The 26,302-nt window shown below is 43.2% G+C and overlaps 1 protein-coding gene across 1 annotated transcript in view; it reads right to left on the bottom strand.

The window, feature by feature from the left end:
• Nucleotides 1-26,302, bottom strand: part of CPS1 (carbamoyl-phosphate synthase 1) — a 98,707-nt gene that overhangs the window by 65,510 nt on the left and 6,895 nt on the right. The window contains exons 2-13 of the mRNA XM_032115285.1: nucleotides 24,062-24,171; nucleotides 19,965-20,109; nucleotides 19,301-19,390; nucleotides 18,846-18,902; nucleotides 14,993-15,085; nucleotides 10,683-10,772; nucleotides 9,445-9,573; nucleotides 8,780-8,886; nucleotides 8,250-8,391; nucleotides 5,916-5,993; nucleotides 4,300-4,398; nucleotides 3,531-3,626 (exon numbers count right to left, since the gene is read on the bottom strand). Of these exons, the coding sequence (XP_031971176.1) occupies nucleotides 3,531-3,626; nucleotides 4,300-4,398; nucleotides 5,916-5,993; nucleotides 8,250-8,391; nucleotides 8,780-8,886; nucleotides 9,445-9,573; nucleotides 10,683-10,772; nucleotides 14,993-15,085; nucleotides 18,846-18,902; nucleotides 19,301-19,390; nucleotides 19,965-20,109; nucleotides 24,062-24,171 (1,236 nt within the window). The remainder of the gene's footprint in view (nucleotides 1-3,530; nucleotides 3,627-4,299; nucleotides 4,399-5,915; nucleotides 5,994-8,249; nucleotides 8,392-8,779; nucleotides 8,887-9,444; nucleotides 9,574-10,682; nucleotides 10,773-14,992; nucleotides 15,086-18,845; nucleotides 18,903-19,300; nucleotides 19,391-19,964; nucleotides 20,110-24,061; nucleotides 24,172-26,302) is intronic.

The following is a 26,302-nucleotide window of genomic DNA, read 5'->3' on the forward strand; positions in this document are numbered from 1 at the left end:
CTTTTGTGCCTATGAATCTTGAGGGAATGAAGATTCCCACATGATTCAGAAATTTGGTTGAAATTGTTTAACACATTTAGGAGTTATATAGAAGAAACAGGAACAAACTCCACCATACTCATGCCTGCCTTCCTTTGGAAGTCAGATTAGGGGTGCCAAAGCAAAAAATTTAATCAAAAGCTAATCTTTTCTTGCCAAGCAGTAGGTCTTTGAAGTTCTCAGATTTTTGCACCAACTAGTAAAAATACATTTTTTGCTTTGACTTTCCATAGAAATACTTTTTTGTCCTGGTATTATCAGTTTAAAAATATTGTCCCATAACTTTTTAATTTGATATTGCACATAGTAAAATACAAACTCTGCCTTTCTATGCAAGATGAACGTTAGCCAAAACTTTACACTGCTCTTTCTCTGTCACAGATGAGAAACTGAGATAGAGTGATAATAGATAATAAAGTTTATCCGTTTCCTGCTATAAAAGTCTTGCCACTCTTTAGCTACAGACAGAAATGCACTAATTTGCTCAGTAATAGAAAAGTCTGAGTCAAAGCGGGGCAGATCAATCCTCCTCACTCTTGAATTATTTGCACATAATGAGGAAACCAACCAAGTTTTGCTAATAATGATGAGTGTGGCCAAGCTTAAAAAAAATGTGTCAACCACATGTAGTAGACATGCAGATACAGGAAACTGTTCTACTGCTTTGTTGAAAAGGTGGACTGAAAAGTGCAAAGGCTGCGGCCTCATTTTTACAGGAATTCATTCTAATCTCCATCAACTTCAGGTAAAACTACAAACAAACACACCATTTGCAAAAAATGCTAATTATAGATGCAAATTACATTTCAAAAGAAAGATTTGCTGTATGGAAATTGTTAAAAGGTTAAAAAACAACATTTCCCATTGAAAAGAGGAACAGTGACAATATTTTGAAAATATTATAAAGAAACAGGCTGGAGAAAATGCTGCAGAAGTGTTGCTAGGATCAGTACAGAAAATGCAATTTTCCCTCAGTTCACAATAAGCATGAAAATGCCATAGGATTTTTCTGTGTTTGGTTAAGATTTGTGATTGTCTCACTGCTTTGGGGGAACAAAGAAATAGCTTCCCTGGAGCAGTGGGATTCTCACTCAGAGCTCTCAGTGTTCAGGTGTAGGATAACATTTCCTCTCCTTCCTTTGAAAACTTAAAAACTGCCTTAAAGACAGGCTGTAAATTTCTGCTGACCTTTTTTCCCTGTGAAAAGTTGGATTTTTTTTCACTGAAGCACACTTTCCTTGGAAATGTGTGGAACAGGGGAGAGAAAGAAGATATAAAATCCTTATGGAAAATATTTTGGATTCAGACAAATGATCCTTAACCAGTTAGTTTTCACGGTGGTGGTGAGGGAAAAGACCAAAACATTCTTCTCTAATAAATGTATTCAGAACCTCATGGTTACAATTCTGTCGAAACAAATGGGGGAGGGAAAAGTTTATCACTTTCCAACAAGCTGGAATGTCTGCACATCTCAACTCTTTCTTCTCTGCTTATCTTTGACAAGGTATCTTAAAGACCAGCTAGCAGTGATGAAGAGGATGACTAATGACAGAATTAATGCTCACTGTGCTGAGAGACATGTTTCACTGATATCACATCATTCTGGCCCAATTGCTTGGAATGTTGGATTTTAATCCACATGCTCTTGCAACCCCTTACTTCAACTTCTGCCTTTTTTAGTTTTTTATAAACACACAGAACTCTGCATAATGGTCACCTATCCTGATGGAGACATTTGTTACAACTTGATTAAAGCAATGAATTAGTAATACTCCAGAAGGGTTCAATTTCTCTTTTTGTGTAATATCCACCCATATTCAGCTCAGTTGGGATAATCCCCACAGAAGGTAATCCAGAAGATTTTTGAGGTGACCACAAGCCAGTCTGTTGTTCACAGATGCTTCCAGGCCTTGCTCTTCAGGGGTTGTTCCTGCCTTTGATGAACATTTTTGCAGATACAGATTTACTGAGTGTGGAAGTACCATCTCCTCAAGATTTTAGTCTTTAAAAGAAGCACCCATTTAACTGTCCAAGGCTGAATATTAGTATCATCACCTTCTTATAATGAATCAGCATCCAAGAGCCAAGCAAGAGCAGCAGCACAGAGCAGAATGAATCAGAACATCAGCACAGAGAATCCGTGTTGATTCATAACAAAAAATAAAACAAAATGAAGAAGTCTAAGGGGAAAGAAATCTCTCTTGTCTCCTGTTAACTGTCCATTCTCTCCCAGCCATGCTCTGCTGCTTTCCTTGGCAGGGCTGACCAGCCACTCCTCTCTCACATTCAGCCCTAAGTGCCTCTGCCAAAGGCAAGGTCAGGAAGGGCAGGTTCTGCCTCTGGAATGGCTGATCAGCCTACAGACCACAGCAGCTCTTGGGTGGCCATGTGAAGGGGAAGGGCACTGTGGGATGTCAAGCTGGGGAGATTTATCACTAAAAAAACCTGCTGTTTTCCACAAACCCAAGCTTTGAAGGACAAAAGAGGGGAAAAAAAATCCTTTCCAAATGCGTCATTATTGACACTCTCCAACTCTGGCATCCTCCCCTCCTGACTTGTACTTGTCTCTTGATGATGTGGTCAGTTTGAACTAGTAGCCAGCAATAGCAATGCAGTACACAAACAATACACATGCAATACAAGATGTGTTGCAACATGGGGACGAACCCAGAGCAGCCCCAGATGATATTTAACATTACTAAAACCGATTTTTTTGTTCCTTCAGTCCAGGGTCAGCACAGGAATAGAATGTTCGTGACATCAGAACTGCCTCAGAACCACTCACAACCATCACCTCATCTGAAGGCAGCTGCTACTTCTGCTCTCTGTCAGGCTTCTGCAAGTTCCTGCTTCCTCCTTCACATGAGGTTAGACATGAAATTGGGGCCTAGGTGACTCTTACATTACCAGTAATAACCCCATCACAGGACATTCCACCATTCTATTCCTTCTCCTAGCATGAAATTTTGCCCTAGTAACCTTTCTAGGACCTATTCTGGAAACAGAACTTGACATATATGACCTTTAAAAAGTTCATCCCATTTAAAATAAATACCATTTATAAAACCTGCCTCTATTAAGGGTTCTTTTGTATAGCAGCAGCCAACTGTTCAGCTGTTATTGGTTGTCAACCTTGCAGTGTGTTAACATACCACGGAAGATCCAGTAATTTCAGCTCAGGTACATCTGACCATATTCCTCCTCCTCCATTGCCATTCAGTTTAGCAAGCCTGGAGCAACCAGGCAGACATCACAAATAACAAACTGCTTGAAGACTGCAATGGAAACTCCCAGAACATCTCTCTTTGGAAGATAATTCTGAGTGGTTAACTCACATCACTCAACCAGGAAGTTCACCAACAAAAATGCCTAGTTTTCCCTACAGTCATTTATCCTCACCACCTTCCCTGCTCCAGTTGGACACAGTTGGAGGACCAGTTTAGCTGTGAGAAGAGAAAGATGAGGTTAGTATTTTCACAGTATCTCCTCACCTTCAAGGCTTTCACAGCCTGTGATCCAGAGTAATCAAATTCCCCTGCCTGACCAATCGACAGACCCCCGGATCCTAGAATGAGAACTTTGGAGACCTGTAAGTGTCAAATGGCATGAAAACAATCAGTCCCAGTGTAGTGGATGTTGAAATGAACAGAGACTGTGCAGCACTGAACAGTCTTAAATTACAGAACATAAGTTTTCAAAGAAGAAGTCACTTTCAGAATCACCTCGGTTTTACTTCTTAAGAGCATTTCTACTGGAATTCTCCCATATATCTCCATTTAGAGAAACGTGTGGCTCATGGATAGGGTATATAATAAACATGTTAATTGTATCGTGCTTATAGACAACCATGCCTCACTTTGGCTGCCCACAAAATCCAGCTGCCTCTAAGACAGAAAAACTGTATGAAATTCAGCTCACATTAGGAATTTCAGACTTATTTGCTAAGCCACTGAGCACCAACACTATACTGCTGGCACAAAATCTCATGGCCAGATTATCCCAGGGCACCTCATTATGCTGTTATGAGAGTACCTTTCTTGGGAGAACTGCAAAGAAAATACATGAAACATCAGAACTTAAAATTCTTTCAAAGAAAAGGGAGTTAATAACACAAGAGAGGCCAGATGACTGTGTGATAAGCAGCTGTCAGGACTTTTATAAGAGAAGTCTTCTTTGATTTCCATGTGCTATTTCGTGCCATGGGTTCAGTAGGAATTAATTAGTTCTCAGCGACAGGCATGAAAATATCTGTACACTGACCTCCACTCTAGAAGCTGTCACTCCAGCCTTGGGAAGGACCGCAGAAATGGTGGTGCCTTTCCCTCTCTTAACCAGGGAAATAAATGAATCAAATAGGAACTAGGAAAAATAAACACATGTATTTATTGCCGAAGTTGAACTAAATATATACCAAGCAAAGAAGGAAAAACCAGGCCATTTGTGAACTCATGCAATCAGCTCTGCTCTGCTGCCTTCAGCAGGCAGGTTTACACCATCTGAGAAGAGGGGATCATTACTTGAAATTTATATAACAACTTTGACATATCTGACAAAGCTGCATTCAAGAAACTGAAGTCATAATCAGGAAGAAAACACACATCAATCATGTCTGTGTGCTCTGCTTCTATGTGGTTGCCAGTGCAACGAGTGAACGTGCATCAAAAGCTAAAACACAGAAGAGCATACACTGAACTATCTCAGGGAGCCATCTGGAATGGTGCCTGCTACAGAGCAGGGTTCTGAGCATGGATAGCTAAACATCACTTGTGTGAAATCAGAATTGTCCTTCCAGAGGAGGTCCCAGGGCAGCTGTCCGAAAAGTGCTCTCCAACCAGGCAGGGCAGGCAGGCAGCAGGACCCTCACTGAAATCAGGCAGCTACAGGCAGTGGGACAGGCTTCCCACCCACCCCACACCTGCCAGACTTCTGCCATACAGCCCCTGAAACTGGCTGACTGCTGGGAATTTACCTGTTGAAGGAGCATGGATGGGTCCTGCAAGCCTATCAAGATAGGCACTATGTTATCAAACCATCCCAGCAGTGGGAGTGCACAGACTTGGAAAAAACACACAGTTGAGTTTTTTGAGTTCTCTGAGATTCACTAGTCAATCAGATTGCTATGAAAGTTCCTGATATCAAGAGATTTACTTGCAGGTTTAATCACCATCGTCTAATTAAGATTAAAATAAGCATTTCTAGGTATTCTTCCATCTTCCTCTCTCAGGAAATGCTAAATAGTTTATTTATGTTCAGACATGCTTCCTCTGCCTTCCACATCCCCTGGTGCTGCTTAGTCATATTGTGTGACTATGCAACCAGTTGTTACAGAATTTGTGTGAAGTCACAGATGGGGGATTAAAATTTCATTTCACTTAGGAGAACCAGAGTGAGGAAGTATGAATCCATTTACATAACTCTATAGTAATTATAAAATTTGAAAGTGGAACTAAAGTGTATTAGAAAGTTAATGATTTTCTTACAAAGCATCTGGCTAGTATTTTTTACCGTTAAGACAAAATCCTATTCCTTTTGCAGTCTCTTTTGCAAGAAATTTGAGCCTGATCCTGCAAAGGCTTAAGCACTCTAGTAACTTCCAACACAGAGATAATCCCACCAGGACTCAATACATACACATCATATGAATGGGATCACTGATCCAAAGCACTAAGAAGTCAATAGACCTCTTGCTGCTGACTGTAATTAGCTCCAGATCAAGCTAAGAAGACAAAAGCCTATGCATGACTGGGCCCTTTGCCAGGATCCTGACACTTCCAGACCCAAGATTTAGGACCATCACAAACTGGTACACCAGCTGATATGTATCTGCACCCACAAGGCCATCTGAAAGCAAGACCAGATCAGCCCTCATACTTTACCTCTGTGTCCCTTGGCCCAGGATTTGCATCTGGATAGAACTGCGCTGTGAAAATCGATCTGGTCTCATGCATAATTCCCTGCAAGAATAAAAGCAACTCTCTTAGACACCTCCTGACAAGCAAGCAAGTGAACAGACAGCCACACCTTATCCCTGTAAGCACTGAAGGCCAAAGGACTGATGTGTTTCTAGGGTTTGTCAAATTGACACCCATTTCATTCCCAGTCTCTTGCTCTGCTGTTAACCCTCCAGGGCCTGTGCAATCCTCAGCTGTCCATGGACTGGGGGGCACAGTGGAGACCTTGCTTTCACTGCAACACCAAACACTGATAAGCTGCAAGCACCCGACAGAGCAGGTACACTGGGCTCCCTGCAGAGGCAGTCCTGGGACTGGGCAGAGAAGAAAAACATACCTGGCAAGAAAAGATCACCTGGGACAAGGCTGTTATGGAATGAATGGTTTAACCATCCCAAGCTGATTGGTTCTGTCATAAGATGATTGGATTTTGGTCACACTCTTGATTTCCATAATTCACTTTAAATGCTGACACAGGGCCTTGATCTCTGCCCTGGGTTGGGCAGAATGATGAAGGGGACTACTGCTGTGGACAAACAACAGCTATGAAGGACCTAAAGTGAGTTTAGAGACAATGTTTGTAATTTCAGCTGGAGCCAGGAAAAATGATTTCTCATTTGAGTGGCCTGATAGCACCAAGAAGCATGATCCACTGGGAGACTACCCTGTAGGTAGTCCTCATGGTCCCCAACTCCAGACGGGGGTAGAGAAGTTCCTCAAGAGGAAATTCAGGGAAAAGGAGTCGTGATACAACCTGCTTCCCTTAGGAATGGACAAAGGAGCCCAAACAGTCTCGCGTAGAGCCACAGTGCCATCCAGAGCTGCAGGGTGGGATGTCAGGATAGGACAGGGATGAGAGATGAGCTGACCACAACTGATCCATTATGGCATGAATTTCTGCTCTCAGAGTAAAGAATTCCATCAGTCTGTCACATTTTCCCTGAATGCTCATGTTCCTTATAGTCACATACAAATATCTTTTTAAAATGTTCACTCCATGGCTTGTCAGTATTTGGAAACCTGTGCTGGCCCTGTCCAGCTGTGATAGGTCAGGTCAGCCACAAAAAATGCTTTTTCTTCTTCAAGCAGAGGAATGCAACAGACTGCACATGACAGACAATCCAGCCCTGACCCTGTTTGTGCATCCCATGCTAAACCAACACGGTCCTTGTCCCTCTCCATCTATGAAGGTTTAGGAGACTGTTGCTGCTTGGGGGCTCACAGAAATATCTTCTTAGCTCACATGAAAGAACATCATTCTACTAGATCCAGAAGACTCATGTTCAACCTTATCACCTTTGTCTCCAAATTCCAGCTAAAGCAAACATGAAAGGCCTGGGAATGAAAGGGTTTAGTCTGTCAACCCAGCGGAAATAAACTCATTTCAAAAATTGAGCCAAACAGCTGTAAATTTTTTGTATCAATGTTTTGTTTGGTAAAATTTGTCTATGTTTAGATACCCTTCTGTGTTTAGATATCCTTCTGTAATGATAAAGAAAAAAGCAAATGACAAACCAAACTTTTTCTAAAATCATCAGATGGGTAGCTTAGAACAGCACTGTTCAATCTGCCAGACTTGATGTGGGGCATTCATACAAAACAAGAGAGAGAGGCATATTTCCATGAGGGAAACTGCTTTTGAAAATACCTTCTCTTCACTGATTTCCTGATAATTAACAAGATTTAACTAACACAACATTGGACATCATGGAAAAGATTTGATATGGGCAATTGCAAGCTTGAGATCTCAAACATGGATGTCACTTGACACTGGACTTCTATCTTAGATCCTGTAAGCTATTGTCTAGGGGCAGCCCCTCTTCCTCATGACTTTAGTCAGTGGAATTATATTTACAATAACAGACCAAATTAGACTGCAATGATATCCCTTTTCTGTGATGGGCAACACAGAACCAACACAACAAACTGGTGACATAGGCTTGCACTGCTGTAGCACAAACTGTAAGACAATGGTAGCTGAGTGAGCACCTCCAGCAGCAGGGAAATCATGGAAATTAATCAGGCTTCGTTCAGGGAAATCATAAAGTCACTGTTGCAATCCAGTGCAGTGGGGCTGGTACAGTGGGGTACCCATCTTACCCTGGCTGTAAAGCAGGGCTCCAAGTAAAGTAGATGGTCAAATCAACAAATTTAGCCTTGATAATGTGACAGCAAGCTTACAGGAGGTGAAAAAAGCCAGAGATCTTCCCTCACTAGAGGCTTCTCTGTGCAGGTATTTGGAATAAAGCAGGAGCTCACCTCATTCGTTTGGTCGTTGGCATTCACAAAGAGAGGCTTCCAGCCAGGAGGGAGGGCAGAGCCATCAATGGCATAGCTGTGGTTCTGAGCAGTGATGACAGCCTGTCCGTTCACTGCATTCAGGACAGGCTGGTTCTGGCCCCTGGAAGAAAAAGGGATCAGAGGACAAAAGTGCCAAATGTGTTCAAGTGCCAAAATTAGGAGGAGCTGGTAACTGTGGGGCTGTACATAACAGTTCAATAGTAGCAGTAAAATACTGGCAGATAATCTCAAAATGATAAATCCTAGGAGAAACTTTGCTATTCTTCAGCTTGATAGGGTTCAATTGCATCAAATACTTTCAAAACACACTCAAAAAAAGTAGAGAATGACATGGCAGTTCAAATTAAAGGCAAGGAGAATGGCTGGGATGAAGGAGCAATGTTACTGACATGCCAGCTGCTGCTAAGGCAGTTCAGCAGCAGAGCACTGCTGTTCCATAGCCCTTTCCAATGCTAAACTGCTCTGTCTGGGAAGAAGAGCTGCTGCACCTGTTGGCCATCTGCATCTTGTAGGAAGTAGCTCCAGCTGCTATTCCAGTGATTAGATGCCCCATGCTAATTCCAAACAGGGGTTCTGGGCGATTGCTCTCCAGGACCTAAAATGAAAAGGTTTTCAACAGATATTGGAGTGTCTCTGTCCAGCAATTCCAGCAAAACCATGCTAGTTCCCTCACAGACTTGGGAAAAAAGCTGAATGCCAGGGTGGCAACAGCCTATGAAGGAAAGTTTCCCCTTTCCTCTGGTTCAGAGGGAAGCCTCAGAGCACAGTTGGTGTCAGACTACTAGGAGGAAATAAGCAATGACACTGCATTACAGCCATTTAGTGTGTGACGTTATTCCAAGTGCGAGCTCTGAAATCAATGCTGTTCTTTCCTAAGGTCACAGAGGACCTGAAAGAGCACAGGGTACTTCAAGGCACTGGTATGGTAATTGTGGTCATCATGTTTGCAATTTATTGTTCACCAAAGTCTATAAAGCCTTATTGTAAATATTGGGCTGGAAATGAATCCCACTGGACCAACATGAGGAATATTCCAGGCAGCTGAAAGGTCTGAACAACATTTGGCCCGTAACAGGTTAGTACAACCAACTGTTACTTCAAGCACTTGAAAAAAAGGCAAATTAACAAGTATAATCAGCCTGTTGCACTGTACCTTTCTGACATTCTGAATCACTTCCTGGGCCTTCATGGGATCCCCTGGACCTCCAGAAATTATGAGTCCATCATAATCCATGCCAGTGAAATCATGGTCCCATGGAACCAAATGCACTTCTGCACCTCGCTAAAAGACAAAAAAAAATAAATAAAAAGAAGGGAATAAGAAATGAAGGAAGGAGGGAAACAAACGAATTTTTGTAAGGAGGTTCTTCCTCTGCTCTCATGTTCCAGAGCCTGAGTTTGTATTTCAGTCATCAGTTATCTCCTTTGCCCATGATGCAGCTTCTCTCCACTATCTGACCATATTACTTTCACAAAACTGGTAGATGTGGCCCCTTTGAGCCACCTCAGTGTTTGTCAAGTTACTCTGAAATTCACTGATGAGATCAAAAGTTACTAATGGAAAGCAAAATAAGTGTGTACACATGTAACACAGGTTCATTTTTACACAGTGCATTCATCCTAACTGCTAAATTAGGGCTTCCCAGCCTTGTTCTATGACATACCAGAAGTAGTCCTACACATCAAAACTGAGACAAACATCCACATTAATTAAAAAATTGAATCAGGGAAATCCTGTGCATCTAGAGAATATGAGGACACTGCCTTCTATCCTCCTGTGTGGCTAAAGAAGCAAGAACTGCTACATCACTGTGCTAAAAAGAGGAAAAGATTTTCACAGAATTCTAGAATCAAAGAATAACTCAGGATGCAGGAGCCTCAGGAGGTCATCAGGTCCAATCCCTGCACAAAGCAGGGGTGATTTCCACTTTAAGGCAGGTTGCTGAGGGCCTAGGGCAGCTGTGTTTTTAATATCTTCAAGGATGAACATTCCACAAGTACTTTGGGCCTGTTTCAACCATTCACCACCATCACTGAATTTCCTCCTCCCCCTCCCCCCCCCCCCCCCCCAGTATTTATTTTTAACAATGCTGGGTTGACCTTCCTTCACTGTTCTTTAGAGAAGTTGTGCCTCATTTTTTGAGAACTCATCTTCTGGGGTTCTTCCCATGACTAAGAGGCTGCTGTACAGGTCCTCTTCCTTATCCCCTCAGTACAGCGTACCAAGTGCAGAAAACACCTCCCAGTCCATAAAAATCATCCTAAAAATTGTACCTCCCTTTAGGAGGGAAACTAGAATGGAGGTGTCCAGGTGTAAGGAAGGCTCGTGAATACAGGTGAGGCTCTTGCCAAAGCAAAATAAGTGACAAGGGGCATCAAGCGCTGACCTACCTTTACTAGGAGACGGATAATGTTGTGCTTCAACCCACAGTCAACAGCTACAACTTTAATTGGATTCCCTCTGCCATAAATCTTGACTTCCTATAAAAAGACAGACAATGTTGTGAATGACAGATCACACCCTGTCCCCAAAACACAGGGAAGATAGGCAGCAGGATAACTTTTCACCAATATGCAGCAACTGGTACTTAATCAATTTATGTGGAAATCTCCAGGAATACTGCAGACATTACTGCTTCCTTCATTTTTCCGTGAAAGCAGAAGTTACAAAGCTCTTTTATATACTGTTGATTACAGCAGTAATTCCTAAGCAATTCCTTGTTTCCATAGCTAATGACAAGCTTTTTTCATGCGTGTCACCTCATTAGCAGTGAAGCAAAAAGCCAGCTCCCAGAGATTATTGAAGCCCAAGAGAAACAGGCCAGATACTCAGTGTGAGATTTTCAGCTGAAGTGCAGTCATCCTGCTAATGCCAGTGGAGCAAGGCTGCTTGGCACCAGCTACAGATCCATCACATGAAATACCACCCCAACCTGCCAGTCCCAGTAAGATCAAAGCACAGCACAGCTGGAGATGGCCTGTGAGTGACCTGTGCATCATGGCAGTACAGATCAGGCCAGGCCTCTCACCGAGCATGGCCTATGTTCATATGGACCTGGCAGTTTTATCTCACAACTTCTCTTCCAGCTGCTGTTCCTTAACCCATTCCACAAAATAAATTGTCACCAGTCCCAAATCTGGACCATCATTTTTTGTACACCCAGTTATCTACTGGTCACAGCCAGAATGGAAGAGAGTGAAGTCAAACCACTGTATGTTACATGGCCTTGATACTGTGCCATTACAGATGCACTGTCAGACAGCTCTAGCACTGATGTAAGGTTATTTATGGACAGCTTCTTTCTGAAGGTTGTTGAATTACTTTACTTGTTACGTGACTGCAGGCAGCAGTTATTGATGTTATTCATCAATAACCACATAAGGCTGCCTTATTCCTCCTAAAAACAAACTCTGTGCTTACCTTCAGTTACACTCAGCCTCTGAAAGATGATATTGACAGATGAGATTGACAAATGTACTTTGCCCAAAGTGGTTTTCTCTTGGGTATCACTGGAAAAAACAAGCCCTTTTTTTTTTGTTCTTTTTTTTTTTCTTTTTTACGCTAAGTAACTCCCTTTTAATCAGCTTCCCTGGCATCCATACTACATAGCTGGGCCTCCTTATGAAAAGATACTAAAATCCATATCCAATATGGCTGGTGTGGGGTGACAAACTGAATCTTTTAAAAGGAGAAATATGATCAGCCAGAAGGAAAGACATTCCTTCAGCAGATAATTCAAGATGAAGTTTGTTAGCAGAATATTGCAACTCCTCCCTGTGTGTTACCCTAACTCAGTTGTTGTTTGAACTTTTATCCTTGCAGAGATTGAAATGCAGAGGTTTTCAGAATGCAAGAGTGTGTCCTGTGTGAGGACAGCTCTGATCATCATCAGGAGAGACTTACTGCCATGTCAGGAGCAAGGGTGCAAGAAATGGGGTGCAAGGAGCACCTCCCTTCACTACAAGGCTTCAAGCTGCCACACATGAATCACCAGTGGTCCCTACTCCATCTCTGAGGATGTGACTCAGCCCTGAGCCAGTAGAGTTACCACTGCTGCTGTGACTCCTGGTGTGTAATGCAGAAAGGAGATTTTCATGCGGGAACATAATCTTGTAGTTTACATTACATAATCAGATGGCAAAGTATCCTACAATCCTTTTTTAGAATGAGTAGAATCATACTGAACCTGGGTCTTGTTAGATCACTCCAGGCTTCTGATAAGAAGCTGTGCCTGACATGTGATGGTATCTTTACAGTTACTGATACGCAAGCAGATTCTGCTTCCAACTGTCCACAGTGGAACTGTATCACTGCACAGGAATTTTATGGGTCTTCTACCTGCTGTCCTTCAGGTTTCTGGGTGGTGGGTTTCAAAAATCTCAAGAAGATTAAGGTGTTCAGTTCTCACAGAAACTAGCTTAGCATCCCGTGTCAGAGACTCTTAAGAAAAACTCACTGTCCTTTTCAAAAGGGGCTTTTGAAGACCCCTCAATTTCTCACAACATCCATACTTAAAAACATAACAAAATATTATCAAGCAAAAACCTCCTTTAAAGGTTCTCCTTGGCTGTTCTCATTACTAGAGGGAGTTGTGAGGCAACACCACTTCAAGGTACTTCAATTACCTTACTTTCAAAACTTCTCCCAGTCCAATTAATTAGCTATGATTTGTTACAAGATGTCCTTCAGCAGCAATACTGATTTTAGATGTTGCTGTCTCCACAACCCACTTGTCACACACTGTCTTGCAGAGACCTGACCTGTCCCCTGCATCTGGCCAAGAGTATGTTTAGACAGAAACTAGACTGGGAGCTGGATCAGAGAATTGTTAAAATAAAAAGCCAGAGGATTTCCCTCACCTGTTCATGGCACAGCCCATTAAAAAAACTGTCCCAGTCTGAAAGGATTATGTGGGGAGGCTGCAAACCAGTGGTCAGGGAGAGTAAAAGCTCCTGCTGGTACTACTGCCAAGAACAAAAACAGTACGTGGGCCTGCATGTGTGGAGAGATGTGACCTTTTAGCTTGGAGTGGTTAAATATCTCTCATCTGCTCTGTGACCCTGACAATCACACGCACCAAAAAAAAGTCTCCAACAAGAGTCCTTGCAGAATACTGGCAGTTTTCTACATTCCCTGCCCTGGATAGGCAATGTTAGCAAGCAGAGTCTATATCACTAGCATTTAATCAAGGGCAGGGGGTGGGTAGGATATAATAAAGAAAATCAATCATTCCTAGTGTACAATAGATAGACAGATTCCTGATCATACTGTATTCTGATCTACATGAAAATCACCATTTGGCAACAGACAGATTATCATGTCCAGTAATTACCAACATTAAACAGCTTACCTCGTTTACAGCTTTATATGCGATGTGGTTTTTTAAGCCTATAAAATGAAGTTATAAACATAACAAGACCACCAAAGTGCTGTTAATCTTATTATATCTCCCTTTAAGAAGCTATTTTCAGCATCTTTACAATAATTCTGTCTTAGTAATTGCAGAGTTTAGCATCAGCAATCTTATCTGTTTCTGAGAAACTGCTCGAAATGGCTCCACCTGCACCTTGCAATCCTAGATCACAACCTCAGTAAGCAATTGCCTGTGTAGTAACAAAGCCCTGACTCAAAACACAGCAGAGGTGTTGGCATGAATTGGGGAGATCCCCCAAGATGAGATTTGCAAGGCTGCCTTTGTATTCCAATGGCATCCCAGGATAACAGTCACTACTGTAAATCCAAGCCTGGATGGAGAGTGCTGCAAACTCCCACTTGCTCGCTCACCAGTCTGTTCAGGACTGCTTTTCACCCATGCCATGAACACACTAGCTTGTGTGCAGAATAGTACACAAGCAACTGTTTGCAGAACTCTTCCAGAGCCTCACTGATCTTGAAGGAGCTGCAAACACCATAGCAAGCACACAATTTGCAAAAGAGACTCATACACCCAGTTCTCACTTCACTCAATGGAATTAAGCATCCAGGGCACTCTTTATCCCCCAATTAAATCTACAAAGGGGCCACAGTTTAAGACATTAGCCCTTGCATTGGTACAAGAATAGTTACTATTTTTAGTATGGGTCTGGTTTCCTACATCCTCACAATTTCTAACGTTCTTCTCAGCTTGTACTTGAACACAGTTTGCATGCCCAGCTAACAGAGTAAAAACTTCACTGCTGGTCTGTTCAGATCTATGGGCATAGCAGCCAATTCCAGTAATATTAGATGCAGACGATTCCTAATTTGGTCTGGTTTTGATATCTAGAAATCTCTTCTGGAATCACTTCAACAAAATTATGCCTGAACACAGATTATCAAATGGTATTGTGATATTTCCTGAATTTTTTTTAAGGAAAGCAACCATTCTTTTTATTAATTCTTTTTATGTTTGAAAATATCCACCATATACCAGGTCTAACTGTATTCCCAATACTTCTCTGTCTTTGCAACACACAATTCTCTGATCAGAGTATGGTTCAGACCACATTCAGCTCAACACAAACCATTTTTTATCTCCAACACTGCACCTAAGGAGCCATGGAGATATTGAGAAAACAGTCCATCAAAGGTCTAGAAAGGTGCATGGTTTAGAAAACATCCCCAAACTGTTTGTTTAGAAGAACTGATTGATCCCCAGAGCAAATGGGGAGCAGTTACTACCTGGAGTGTACAGCGCTGATACTACAGAAGAACTTCTCACCTTTGTTGAAACTTCTGCAATTAAGTTTTGCTCATTTGGGTCTGCAAACTCCACGGGTTGACCTTCAAATTCAATCTTCCCAAGGACTGTGCCCTGTGGAAATACATCAGAAAAAAACAAAGCATGAGCAAAGGAAAAGCTGTGAACACTGGGACAAGGTGTTGACAGGCACAGCAACTGGAACAGCTGTTTAAAGATGGTTTCTTGGCAGTTTATAACCATTTTTAGCATTTTCAGAAGTTTATGAGCCTTCCTCGGTATCAAAAATCTGTTTAAACCCCTTCATTCAGTGGAGAGACATTATCAGCAGTAAAATTTCTTAATAGGCATTCTGGCAAGCTGTGTTGTGATACAAAATTGAGTTGTCTTCCAAGAAGATCAGAATTCAGATCCCCACATAACTGTCATGTAGATCTGAGAGTAATCCACAAAGTGGTTTGAAGCTTTTTTGGTTTTGGAAACCCACTGTGAGGTTTTCAGCTGCCTCATGTGGATAGGTACAAGGCAGCAGAACTGGTGTAAGGCAAAGCTATGTAGGAGGCAGGTCAGCCCAGCTGTTTTCTGAATAAGCTGTTAAAAATAAAAATCACCTCCAGCAAGCCCTATTCTATATTGCTGTTACCACCTGGCAGAAGCTAGGACACTCTTGTTCTGCCAGCAGCATATCCTTCTTCTCATAAGTTCTCAGTGGAAAAAAAATCTCTGCTTTGGCTTTGCCCCACTCCTGGATTAAGTGGGATTAATCTAGAGTTAACCTCTTTTCAGCATGGGGACAGGGTGTGCATTACAGAACTTTTCAAGGATGGAAGGGGAAAGTAAAACAGAGGAAGTCAATGTTTTCTGGTAAATTTATCACATCCCACTTTCATAATCAAACATGTTAAACTCAGCTTGTTCTGTGGATATTACACTGGGATTGCTCCTTGGGTTTAGTGATTCTTCTTTGAGATACTTCCCTGGCTTGCCATACCTGAAGTATTCTTGCCGCTTCTCTAGAGCAAGCAACAGCCAATCTTGCACTGCCATGCACACTAACAAGGGCAAGTTTTAAGGACAGAGTTTTGCTTCTAACAGTGGCTGACATCCTATGTCTTCTTGAGTAGCATCTTACACCAAAAAGCTGCTCCAAGCTGCTTCACATGAAGCAAGCCTGAAAAGATCATCATCATTTTCAACAAGTCCTGTTCTTGGAAAGAAGGGTGCTGAGTGGTGCTTGAGAGCCATGGTTCTGAGTGCCACCCTACAGCAAGTTCCATAAATGCTGATGACGAAGCTCTTAAAGCCCTTGTTCTCAGCCAAATGGCACCCTGCATTTATCTTTAGTCCAGTTTAACAAGTCATTGCTTATTTCCGGATTTATTATAAGGAAGCCCTGTTCCCAGCCCCAGTTTTTATAGCGACATGGAGTGAAATACTAATTAGTTTTTTTCAACCTGAGAAAACTGGGTGAAGAAGTGACATTATGTACTTTTTTAAAAGCCATACACCAATACCACTCAAAGTCACAGTATAATGGGACTCACTGCCATACACTGCTAAGTTACAGGACAAACACTGAAAGTATTTACTTTAAATAAAAGGAATGGTGATCTATTACGTCTTAAGAAAGCAGTAAACATATCGCCATTTTCTATTGTATTAAATTGTACTTGTATGCTATCTGTAAGAGCAGGACAATGCCAAATATTCCTATAAGAATTCATTTATACAAATATTCCTCTATTCAAGCTGGGTCATTCCTGTTTTGCACTGTGGAATGAAAGGCGTCATGGGATTGGGCTGCAGACTGCAAATTGATCACCTAAAGAAAAGTGCAGCTTCAGATAATCTTTTAGGAAAGAAAAGCCTCCAAGGCAAATTTACATTCAGACTGGCCTTGGTCACCGTTTCAGCCAGTGTGAAGTGTACCTTCACATTAACCTTCATTTCATAACATAATCCTACCTATGACCTCAATTTTCAGCTCTTGGAAAACAGAGAAAAGTAATGGTTATTGAAAATAATAGCAGGCTTCAGCCAAAGAAAACCAAGTTAGGAATCCATCTTAGATGACTGTAGGCATTCCTTTGTCTCAGAAAAGCAGGAGAATTTGCACTGACCAAAGGTGTCACTGTCTGTGAACTAATATCCACAATATCTCATGGACTTGTTGCTCTGTTTGACTGTTTCTGAATTAAGATGTGTGGGTAGGTTTGGCACAGTCTGGTTTTTTGGCTTCTGTGAGAAGCTGCTGGAAGTTTCCACCATGTCCAACAGTGCCAACCTCTGATGGCTCTGAAGATGGACATGCTGCTGGCCCAATTAGAGAGGCTGGTAACGCCTCTGTGATGATATATTTAAGAAGAAAATCAAAACAGCGCATACACAGTTTTTTCCCGGGGAGGAGAGCCGCTGCCACCAGGGCCTCCCAGCGCAGCCCTCAGCGATGCGCTGCGGCTGCCGCCATCTTAGTGCAGCCCGCAGCAAGCCTTGCTTGCCTGGCCACCCCTAGCCAGCCATGCCGCGGGCAGAAGGGCAGGAGTGGCAGCACTGTCTTCTCCTTCCCAGCACCCCGCATGAGGAGACGCATTAAACAGCACCAGCACTGCAGCAGCTGTGACCGCCTGTGCAGTAGTGGTGGGGCCACGTGGCCAGCAGCAGAACCATGGCGAGCGATTCCCTGATGCAGAACCTAGACGAAATCAATCTATTGGCACTGCAGGATGCTGCAAGAATCTTTGAATTGGTGGAACTTGTTGGCAATAGTACCTACGGGCAGTAGTTTTTCTTCCAGATAGAGAAGAGGAGGAAATCAGCACTTGTAAGAGAGAACAACATGGCAGCACCAAGGTCAGTGGAGAAGGAGGGGAAGAAGGTGCTCCAAGAGTCGGAGCTGTAATTCCTCTGCAAGCCATGGTGAGGACCATGTTGAAACAAACCATCTCCCTGTAATCCATGACAGGGGATGCAGACATCCACTCGCAGCTCATGGGGAAAAGTGCTCATGACGGAGGGAGTGGATGTCAGAGAAAGCTGTGATCCAGTGGGAGACCCGAATAAAGAGAGAGGGCCCCTGCTTCCAGAGATTGAGAAAGAAGGCCCTTGCTTCCAAACTAGAGCAGCCTGTCCTTAAAAGATGAGTGGACAAGTGACCCATGCCACAGCAGTTTTGGGAAGACTGTTTTGCCTGTGGGAGGGACTCGTGGCGTAGCAGAGGAAAGACACTGCTCCCTGGGCGAACTGAAAAAGATCTCAGGCGATGAACTGACCACAACCCCCACGCCCTGCTGCTGCTGGGAAAGAGGGAGGGGCTGGGAGCGGCAGGGGGGGAAGGTGTTTTAAAGGCTTGTTTTACTTCTCATTATCCTCCTCTGACTCTGTTAATAATAAATTTACTTTATACCTTTAAATTTGAACCTGTTTTGCCCATAGAGTGTTTTCCTCCCAGTTCTTAACTCATGAGCCCCTTGTTAGTTTTTTTTTTTCCCCTCTCCTCTGCCCAGCCGAAAGCAAGAGAGAGTGAGCAAATGGCTTTTGTGGGTGCCTGGAGTTCGGCCAGTGTCAAACCATGACAATGTGCTTGATATTAACCACCTGTTGTGTCTGATACTACCTGAGGCCTTTCATTTACATCACCTTGTGCTGGCTCACTTATGCAGGATAGAAAACCCAGAGCAGAGCCAGGGAGAGGGGGCTCCTTGGGATCAGAGCATTGCCCAGCAGTACAGAAGCCTTTGGAAGAGCATATGGATCTGAGCAGCATCTGAAGTCAAGGCAGCCCAGCAGTACCATTTCTACTCCAGGTTTGCTGAACGTGGAAAGGGCCCAGCATCAGCAAGGTTAATGCAACTGGATCAAGGGAAGCAGATCATACCTTGTCGCGAATTAATTTGGACAACATTCTGGTATCAATCCCATACAGTGCAGGCACCTGAAGAAAATCCAGGGATAAGTTAGAGAACAAGCAGCTAAAATGGAAAGAAGGCAGCAGCCAGATCACTTTTATGAGAACATGCCACAGAATCATAGAACAGTTTGGGCTGGCAAACTCCTTAAAGCTCATCTCGTTCAACCCCCTGGGGTAGACAGGGACAGCTTCCACTAGACCAGGTTGCTCACAGCCCCATCCAGCCTGACCTTGAGAGCTCAGGCTCTCAGCAGCAGTCTGCCAAGGCTGCCTCACTGAAGTTCTTCATTTCTCCTCCTTATTCCCACTCATAAACAGCCGAGTTGTTCAAATCTAGTTTCTGCACTAAAAAGCACAAAATAAAGAGCTCATCTTTCCATCCAGGACAATTCTCATTGTGTAGTTACCTCTAGATTGCTCACCTGTTCTTCTTGCAACCACTCTCCCAAGCTCCTAGTAGCCTGCCAGTGGCTGTACTCATTGCTGTAATCCAGCACCAGCAAACCTGCAACCTGTAGAGAGAAGAAACGTCATTTTGCACTGTAAAATCACTTTGTACTTATCCAGTACCTTCAATTTTCACTATTCATTCACCATAAACCATATCATGGACAGACTTCAGGCTATCTCACAACTGTACCTGGGCATTTTGACCAGGAAATCCATAGAAGAATATGGCTTGGTAACCAAAGCTACAAATTGCATTGAGCTGACAAAACACTTCTTGTCAAAAGAAAGAAAATGGAAATTTAAGACAAGACAAAGTGTTGTATTTTGATTAATTTTTTGTCTAAAAAAACTTTTCACTTTTAAGTAACATTTCAAAAGTCAGCTCCATTTTTCAGTGGAGTTAGTGTATAAAACAGTCATTTCACCTCAGAACAGATACTTCCTGAAGGCACATGGCTTGGTACAGAAATCAAGATGGAGTATCTTTTGCCACCATTCCTCCAAAGGACAATATCCAGAAGAAGAAAAAGAAAGGTTGAGTATCACTGATTCCTTCTGTGAGGGAGCCAGTAAACTCTTACACACTCAGGCTGCTGGGCACAACCCTATGATCAGCACTGCATCCCCCCCTATTACCTTTATCCCATCAGACTCCAGAAATCTCCTGAGGCCTATTTCATCCAAAGCAGCCGTGTCAGGCACTCCACCATTCCCAACTAAGGGGTTAGCCAGGGAAAGAATCTGTCCTTTGTAGCTGGGATCTGTCAAGGCTTCGGTGTATCTAGATGAAGAAAAAGCAGAAGAAAAGTACATTGGTCTGAAGTCAAAAGAAAAACAAAAGACCCAGTGAAAACAAGAGAGGTTTGAATTCCCATGTGGCAAAAAGACAGAAATGGTATTCATGTGAAGATATCCTCAGAATAAAAGCAAGCACATCTGTGAATACACCCTGGCTTTGCCATCTGTGCTTAAACATTTGACATGGAGAACAAGGAAAGACTTTGGCTTCTCATGTTTCATTTAAAAAAAACACAGAAGCTATCAACAAACTCAGAGTCCTTTAATTTAACATGAGAAACAAGTACAGAGAGGGCAGGGAGATCTCAGCCCTGCACAGCGTATCACTGGACCCTTTGATAACAGCTTGGCCTGGCCTCTCCCTGGGCACACCCCTGGGCAGTGCTTTGCCCTTGCTGCACCCTTCCCTCCGCGTGCTGTAAGAGCTTCCCCCTCTCAGTGGCATCAGAAGGCTCCAACTGAAAAGCCAGCAGACAACAGAGCTGTTTGCCCAGGCTTTGTCCCTTCCACAATCTGGAGCTTGCATCTTTTGGGATGTTCAGGGCTCTAACTGCTCTTTTTGTGGGGGAGGACATAGACAAGTCCTTGGGATTCCTCATCACTACCCTAGGTCCTTGCCTCCTATGGGTTCTGTAAACAAAGCTTGCCACGGTCCCACGTCTGTAGTTTCTCCCAGAAGAGGCCTGGCCTCTCTTCTAGGCAATCTTCATGTTCCCACCCACAGAACACTATTTATTTCACCTGAAAAAAACTCCTAAGTGCTTGGAAGCTGGTTTGTGTATCCCTGAAGAAGGCAAGTTGAAGACAATGCTTTGGGATTCAGCATTCCACCCTTGGTAACGAGGCCCCAGAGTGTGTCCTATCATTAGCTCAGGCAGAAGCCCAGCAGTTTGTTAAGCACCTGCCTGAATGCCCTTCTCAGCAAGGACAGATCTGAAAGCATGTTGGAACATTCTTCTGCAGTGGAGGACCAAACTTAGGAGTCCACAAAGTATCATCTCTGGACCTAGTAGATCCAGTCTCACTTTCAACCACATATAAGGGGACAGGGTAAATATGGTCTATATGCTCCTATTCTTCAGCTTCAAATTAATGGACAGTCCTTCACTTTCTCTCTTATACTGTAGTATGCTTTTGCAAATATCCATTAAGCAATTGATGTCTTTCAACCCAAAAGCAGCTGCAATTTAGCAACAGATGAAGTTATCCCCACAAATATTGAGCCAAATGCATAAAGACACTCCAGGATGAATCTGTCCTATACAAAATATAATTTATTATTGTCATTATTGTTTAAACAATACCTAATTGGCAAGTTCAGCCATCTAGCAGATATCAGCAAGTCACAAGAGACATTTTTATGGAACACCAGATTTACTGCCAGAAGATTAACTGTCAAACACTGGGAAGCTCTTCACAAAAGTGGGACTGGCAGATATAGACAACGCAGCACACCAGCCAGCTCTGAGAAATGACAGGTCGAATGAACAATGGCCAGGAAATATTTTCAGGTAAGCCTCTCCTGATGTTCAAATCTTTATTTGCTGCTGCAGGTAACCACCCACAAAAAGTGCAGTGTGATCCCAAAACTGCAGTAGGTACCAGGCACAGAGCATGTGCATGCTTGCCATTGCTCTCTCCTTCTGAGCTAATTGGCTATGCTTCCAAAAGACTCCTTGTAACTGACAAAGCTAATGTAATTAACCTTTGCATGTCATTTGTAATCAGCAAACAAGGACAGAGAGCCATTGGGTCTGGGTGGGGTGTGCAGACAGAGCTTGGCATGGACAGTGCCCTTTAAGCAGGAACAATGCTGTGTGGAGTACAGAGGAGCAGATGGCAACACCAGCTCCAAACGTGCTTCAAGGTCTGGTCCTTGCTATGCCTGACCAAAGGTCTGCCTGATTTCAGTAAACTCCTGTCAACCCATTCTCTCACTAGAATATCTTGGGAAACACACACAGTCTTATTGGAGGTAAACACCTTTATGCAACCATTTCAAACATGGGACGTTTTATGGGTTGTAACTCTTCTTCTTTCTTAATTGGAAATCTCCTCTTTTTGTTCCTATACTAAACAGATGGCTGCAACAGTAGGTTTATTTTTTTCAGCAAATGTTTCTGAAAATTCATCCTCATGCTTTTCTATCAAAAATTCAACATTTCACCCCCAAAAGAGTGCTCTCTTCCTTCTATTCCAGAGTCATATGACAACATTTCAGCAAGCTTCAGCTACTTCAAGCCTGAAAGCTATATGCACATAAAGTGCTTTGCCTCCCGCATGAATCAGAACGTGGGAGTCCAGATGAGGAGACACAGTGCAGAGCAGCCTATTAATCACACCAGGACAGAGCCCATGCTGACTGCACTCAGCACCTAGAAACACCCACTTCACAGAAAGCAGGTCTGAGGCTTATCAGCACCTCTGCACTAGCCTCTTGTTCCCTATCATGACAAACTGCTGTGTGCCCCAGCAGCCTGGGCACCTCCTTCACACAGGCACAGCCTCTTCCTGTGTCAGGGAGAAGGGACAGCTGGGTTCCTCTGGATACACAGATCTTTATCTCTGTGATCAGTAGCAGGAGGTACAGCTACAGGGTTCCTTTCAAAGGACAGCAACCCCTGGGCTGGTAGGAAATCTGCCACTTTTAGGTTCTTCAACAATGCTGCAAACTCTTGTCTTCCATTTCTGTGAATCAATCAAGGTCATATTCTGGATAGGGGCTCTGAAGATACCACCTTACATTTTGAATGTTTTCTCCATGCCCATATGCTCCCCAGCACAGAAGAGATCTCTGTCACAGCATCCTCTCCAAATGATTAGACAATGAACAAACACAACTTCTACTGCCACAGTAACATGTGGAGAGGAAATTAATCCCTCAGGTCCTCCTTGACTTTTGTGATGTGCCAAGATTTATGGCCCATAATCTATCAATGAGAAGAGAGCCCTGGTGCCCTCCATCATTCTGATCTACGTTAAGCAGTGGTTTGTTGGCAGGTATATTAACACAGCCAGTAATTAGTGCTGTCGAAATGCTTAAATAATTGTCTCCTAATGCAAAACTCTGCAAACTAATTCCCCTCTGCAGCAATTTAACATAATCACCAATGACATCATTTAAAAACTCATCCTGTGAGTACTCAGATCTCCAAAGGAGAGCAGAATTTGGGGAACACAATGCAGATGAGCAAAGACAGCTATGAATGACTGCAGAAGAAGCTCAAGCATCAACAGCTTCAGAGATGTCTTACCTCCCCGAGGATATGTCCCTGTCCTTACCAAAATCTCCATTCCTGTGGCCAGATTCCCCCTGCTCAAGTAGTCCAACAAAAGCACCGGCAGCATTTGGCTGCCAACCTAAGTCAGCCATAGGCTTCTACCACTCAAGAGGACAGAGAATCATGCTAGGTTAGGCATGAATCTGATCCTGCCCTTTAGCTGGAAAGGGCATAGAGCATAAAAGCATCCTTACCTGAGGTATGAGCCAACAAATGACATAAGGGATGGGTCATAAAGGTGACCAACTCGGAGTTTAAAAATTTTGCACTCAGAAACCAAGTTCCATTACCAAGAAGGCTGCAGATGCTTCAAACCTCTATAGTTGATCTGGGCACTGGAAGGAGAACAGACAGCTCCTCTGCTCTGACTCAGCAATTCAGTAGGAAGTGATCAGAATCCTATGTATCTCATTATCATCATTAGATAAGTGTTTAAAGGTGCTTATCAGCACAAATGCTTTGACACAAGAGGTGTGCCTGAGTCATCTTCATTAATTCTTTCTCTCTCTCTGTATCTCTGAACTACAATGTAGCCTTATATAGAAAACCACCTGCTTGGATCAGGACCCTACGAGCTTGGAAAAAGGAGCTTTCACACTTCAACAAGCTTCCAGAGAAGTATTGATGCTTATACATCATTTGTTGTTCCCTTACCCAGAGAGCCCCGTGTTGAATACAACTTCCCCTGCTGTGGAGGATGGATAGCCAAAAGAATAACCCTTCATCTTCATCCCGTCTTCCAGCACCAAGTTCGCTGTCTGCACCTAGAGAAAGGCACAAGAAGAAACTCAAACACAGGAGGAAAGGCTTGATGTTTATACAGGTTAACACCTAGGACACCTGCCTTTCATGCCTACCACTGTAAGTATTCCTGCCCTTCTCCCACTCCTAGCTGCCAAGATAGCATCTGTTTTACTAGTCTGATGCCTTTTTTCTTTATAACACTTAGGAAACATTGTTATCCTAAATGAGCTGGCAAACCTCACTGCAAGTAGAGCATATACTGCTATTACTGTGGGATCACCCTTCCCTATCCCTTAGTTAATTTTTTCCACATATTACATCTTGCAATTTACCAACATCATAACCCTGTAGGGAAAGGATTGCTCGCCTCCTCAATGTTTGCTCAAGGCCTGTTGCTGACTGCTGGCTCTCATCCAGTTCTGACCTCTGGTAGGTGCTTAACTTCTGGTGCAACTGTACAGCAATGCAGCTAAAAATAAGTGTATGTTTAGTTTGACTGGTGTCAGACAGCAAAATTCAAAATACCAGTCTATTCAGCTATAGGACACAAGACCAGAGGAACTCATGGATCAGATGGACACTCCTGGTCTCAGTTACCTCAGGGATAGGCATAAATTGTCCCAGAAGAAGCAGCTATGAAACAAGCAGCCTAGAGGAAACCATACTTCTTCCAGAGAGTGCTCAGCAGAACTGAGTCCCACACTAACTGTGGGATCCCTTACAGGCTTCATCACTATTTTACAGCCAAGGGAAATAGGACAGAGTTTTACAGAAGTCCTTAAGAGATTCACTGTCACAACTGGGTCTTTGCACGTATCAGACTAAATGTACCACCCTCTTCAGCCCCACCTGGAAACTAAACCGTTCTTACCCTGTCCAGGCAGTGGATGGGAAACCACCAGAGAACTCCACCTTCTAATAAATAAATAATGACTACATGAACAGCAGAAATGACAGAATGAGTTGAGAGATTCCCTCAGACATCAGGATCACTGGTGACATGCAGAAGAAGAGAAAGAGTAAGCAAAGATGTAAATAGATTTGCCAATGAATTCCTGGGCTTAAAAGAATTTGGATAATGAACTTCCAGGACCCTGAAAAACCTCCACTTCTGGAAGGCAAGCAAATCTGTCTCCTGGGAACAGGCAGAGTGACCACCAGTGCAAGAATCCCAGTGGTCTATGCCAATGTGCCAAGCGTGTCCACAGGAAGCAGCTCTCACCGTGATTTAGCTTCATATTGGCTTCTTTTACAGAACTATTCCTCTTACTGGGATTTTTAAAAGAAAAATCAAGATCAATCTGCTGCTGAAAGGAGCTGGAGAGCTACTTTCCATTAGCCGTAAATCAGATGAACAATCACAGCAAGGAGAAATTTCATTCTCGGTATTGAACATTTTGTAACCATCATGACAAACATTCATTTAGAGCCCCTCTGCAGTTACAAATACCACACAGATCAATTACTAATGTACTGCAAAATACACTAAAAATCAAACTGCGCTGCCAAGTAATTGAACTCTGTGCATCTGGGATGCTTTTAGCCTTGCCATTTTTTCCTCATTAATGTCAAACATCCAGTCATTCTCCAAAGATTTAGCTATAATTTTTGGAACCTTCCCATTGGACCATTGGATAGTTCAGTCAGCAACACCAAAATCTCCTCCCTCTCCAGTTATAAACAGAACTTTTGTGGCTAAATCTCCTAGGTTTAGACCACATTAAAATGACAGGCTGGTGGGCTCCCTAATCTCCTTGTGCCTCTCACTGCAGAGAACTGCCAGACACTCAAAGCACTGCACAGAGGTGGTGTGGGTGCTTCAGACTGGGCTTTGGACAGGACCTCTGCCCTTTTGGAAGCCTGTTGAAAGCCCAACCTACTCTACCCAGGTGGGACACTGACTGCTGGATACAGTTTCTCCCAACCTTGGTGTCAAAGGCTGGATGCCTTCCCGCAGGCCACAGATTGGAGTCCACACAAATAGCAGCTCCACTTCAAGCATGTCCCACCACTGGGCACACGTTGGGGCAGTTGCCTGAATTGTGGTCCTAACTGCCACCAAGCCCGGCAGAATCCTTCAGAAGACAAAGTCCACAATGGTGGAAGGACCAGAAAATTTAAGATTCATCTAAGTGCTGAAGGCCAAACCCC

The sequence above is a fragment of the Corvus moneduloides genome, chromosome 7 (genome assembly GCF_009650955.1).
Source record: "Corvus moneduloides isolate bCorMon1 chromosome 7, bCorMon1.pri, whole genome shotgun sequence".
In the NCBI taxonomy this organism is placed as follows: domain Eukaryota; kingdom Metazoa; phylum Chordata; class Aves; order Passeriformes; family Corvidae; genus Corvus; species Corvus moneduloides.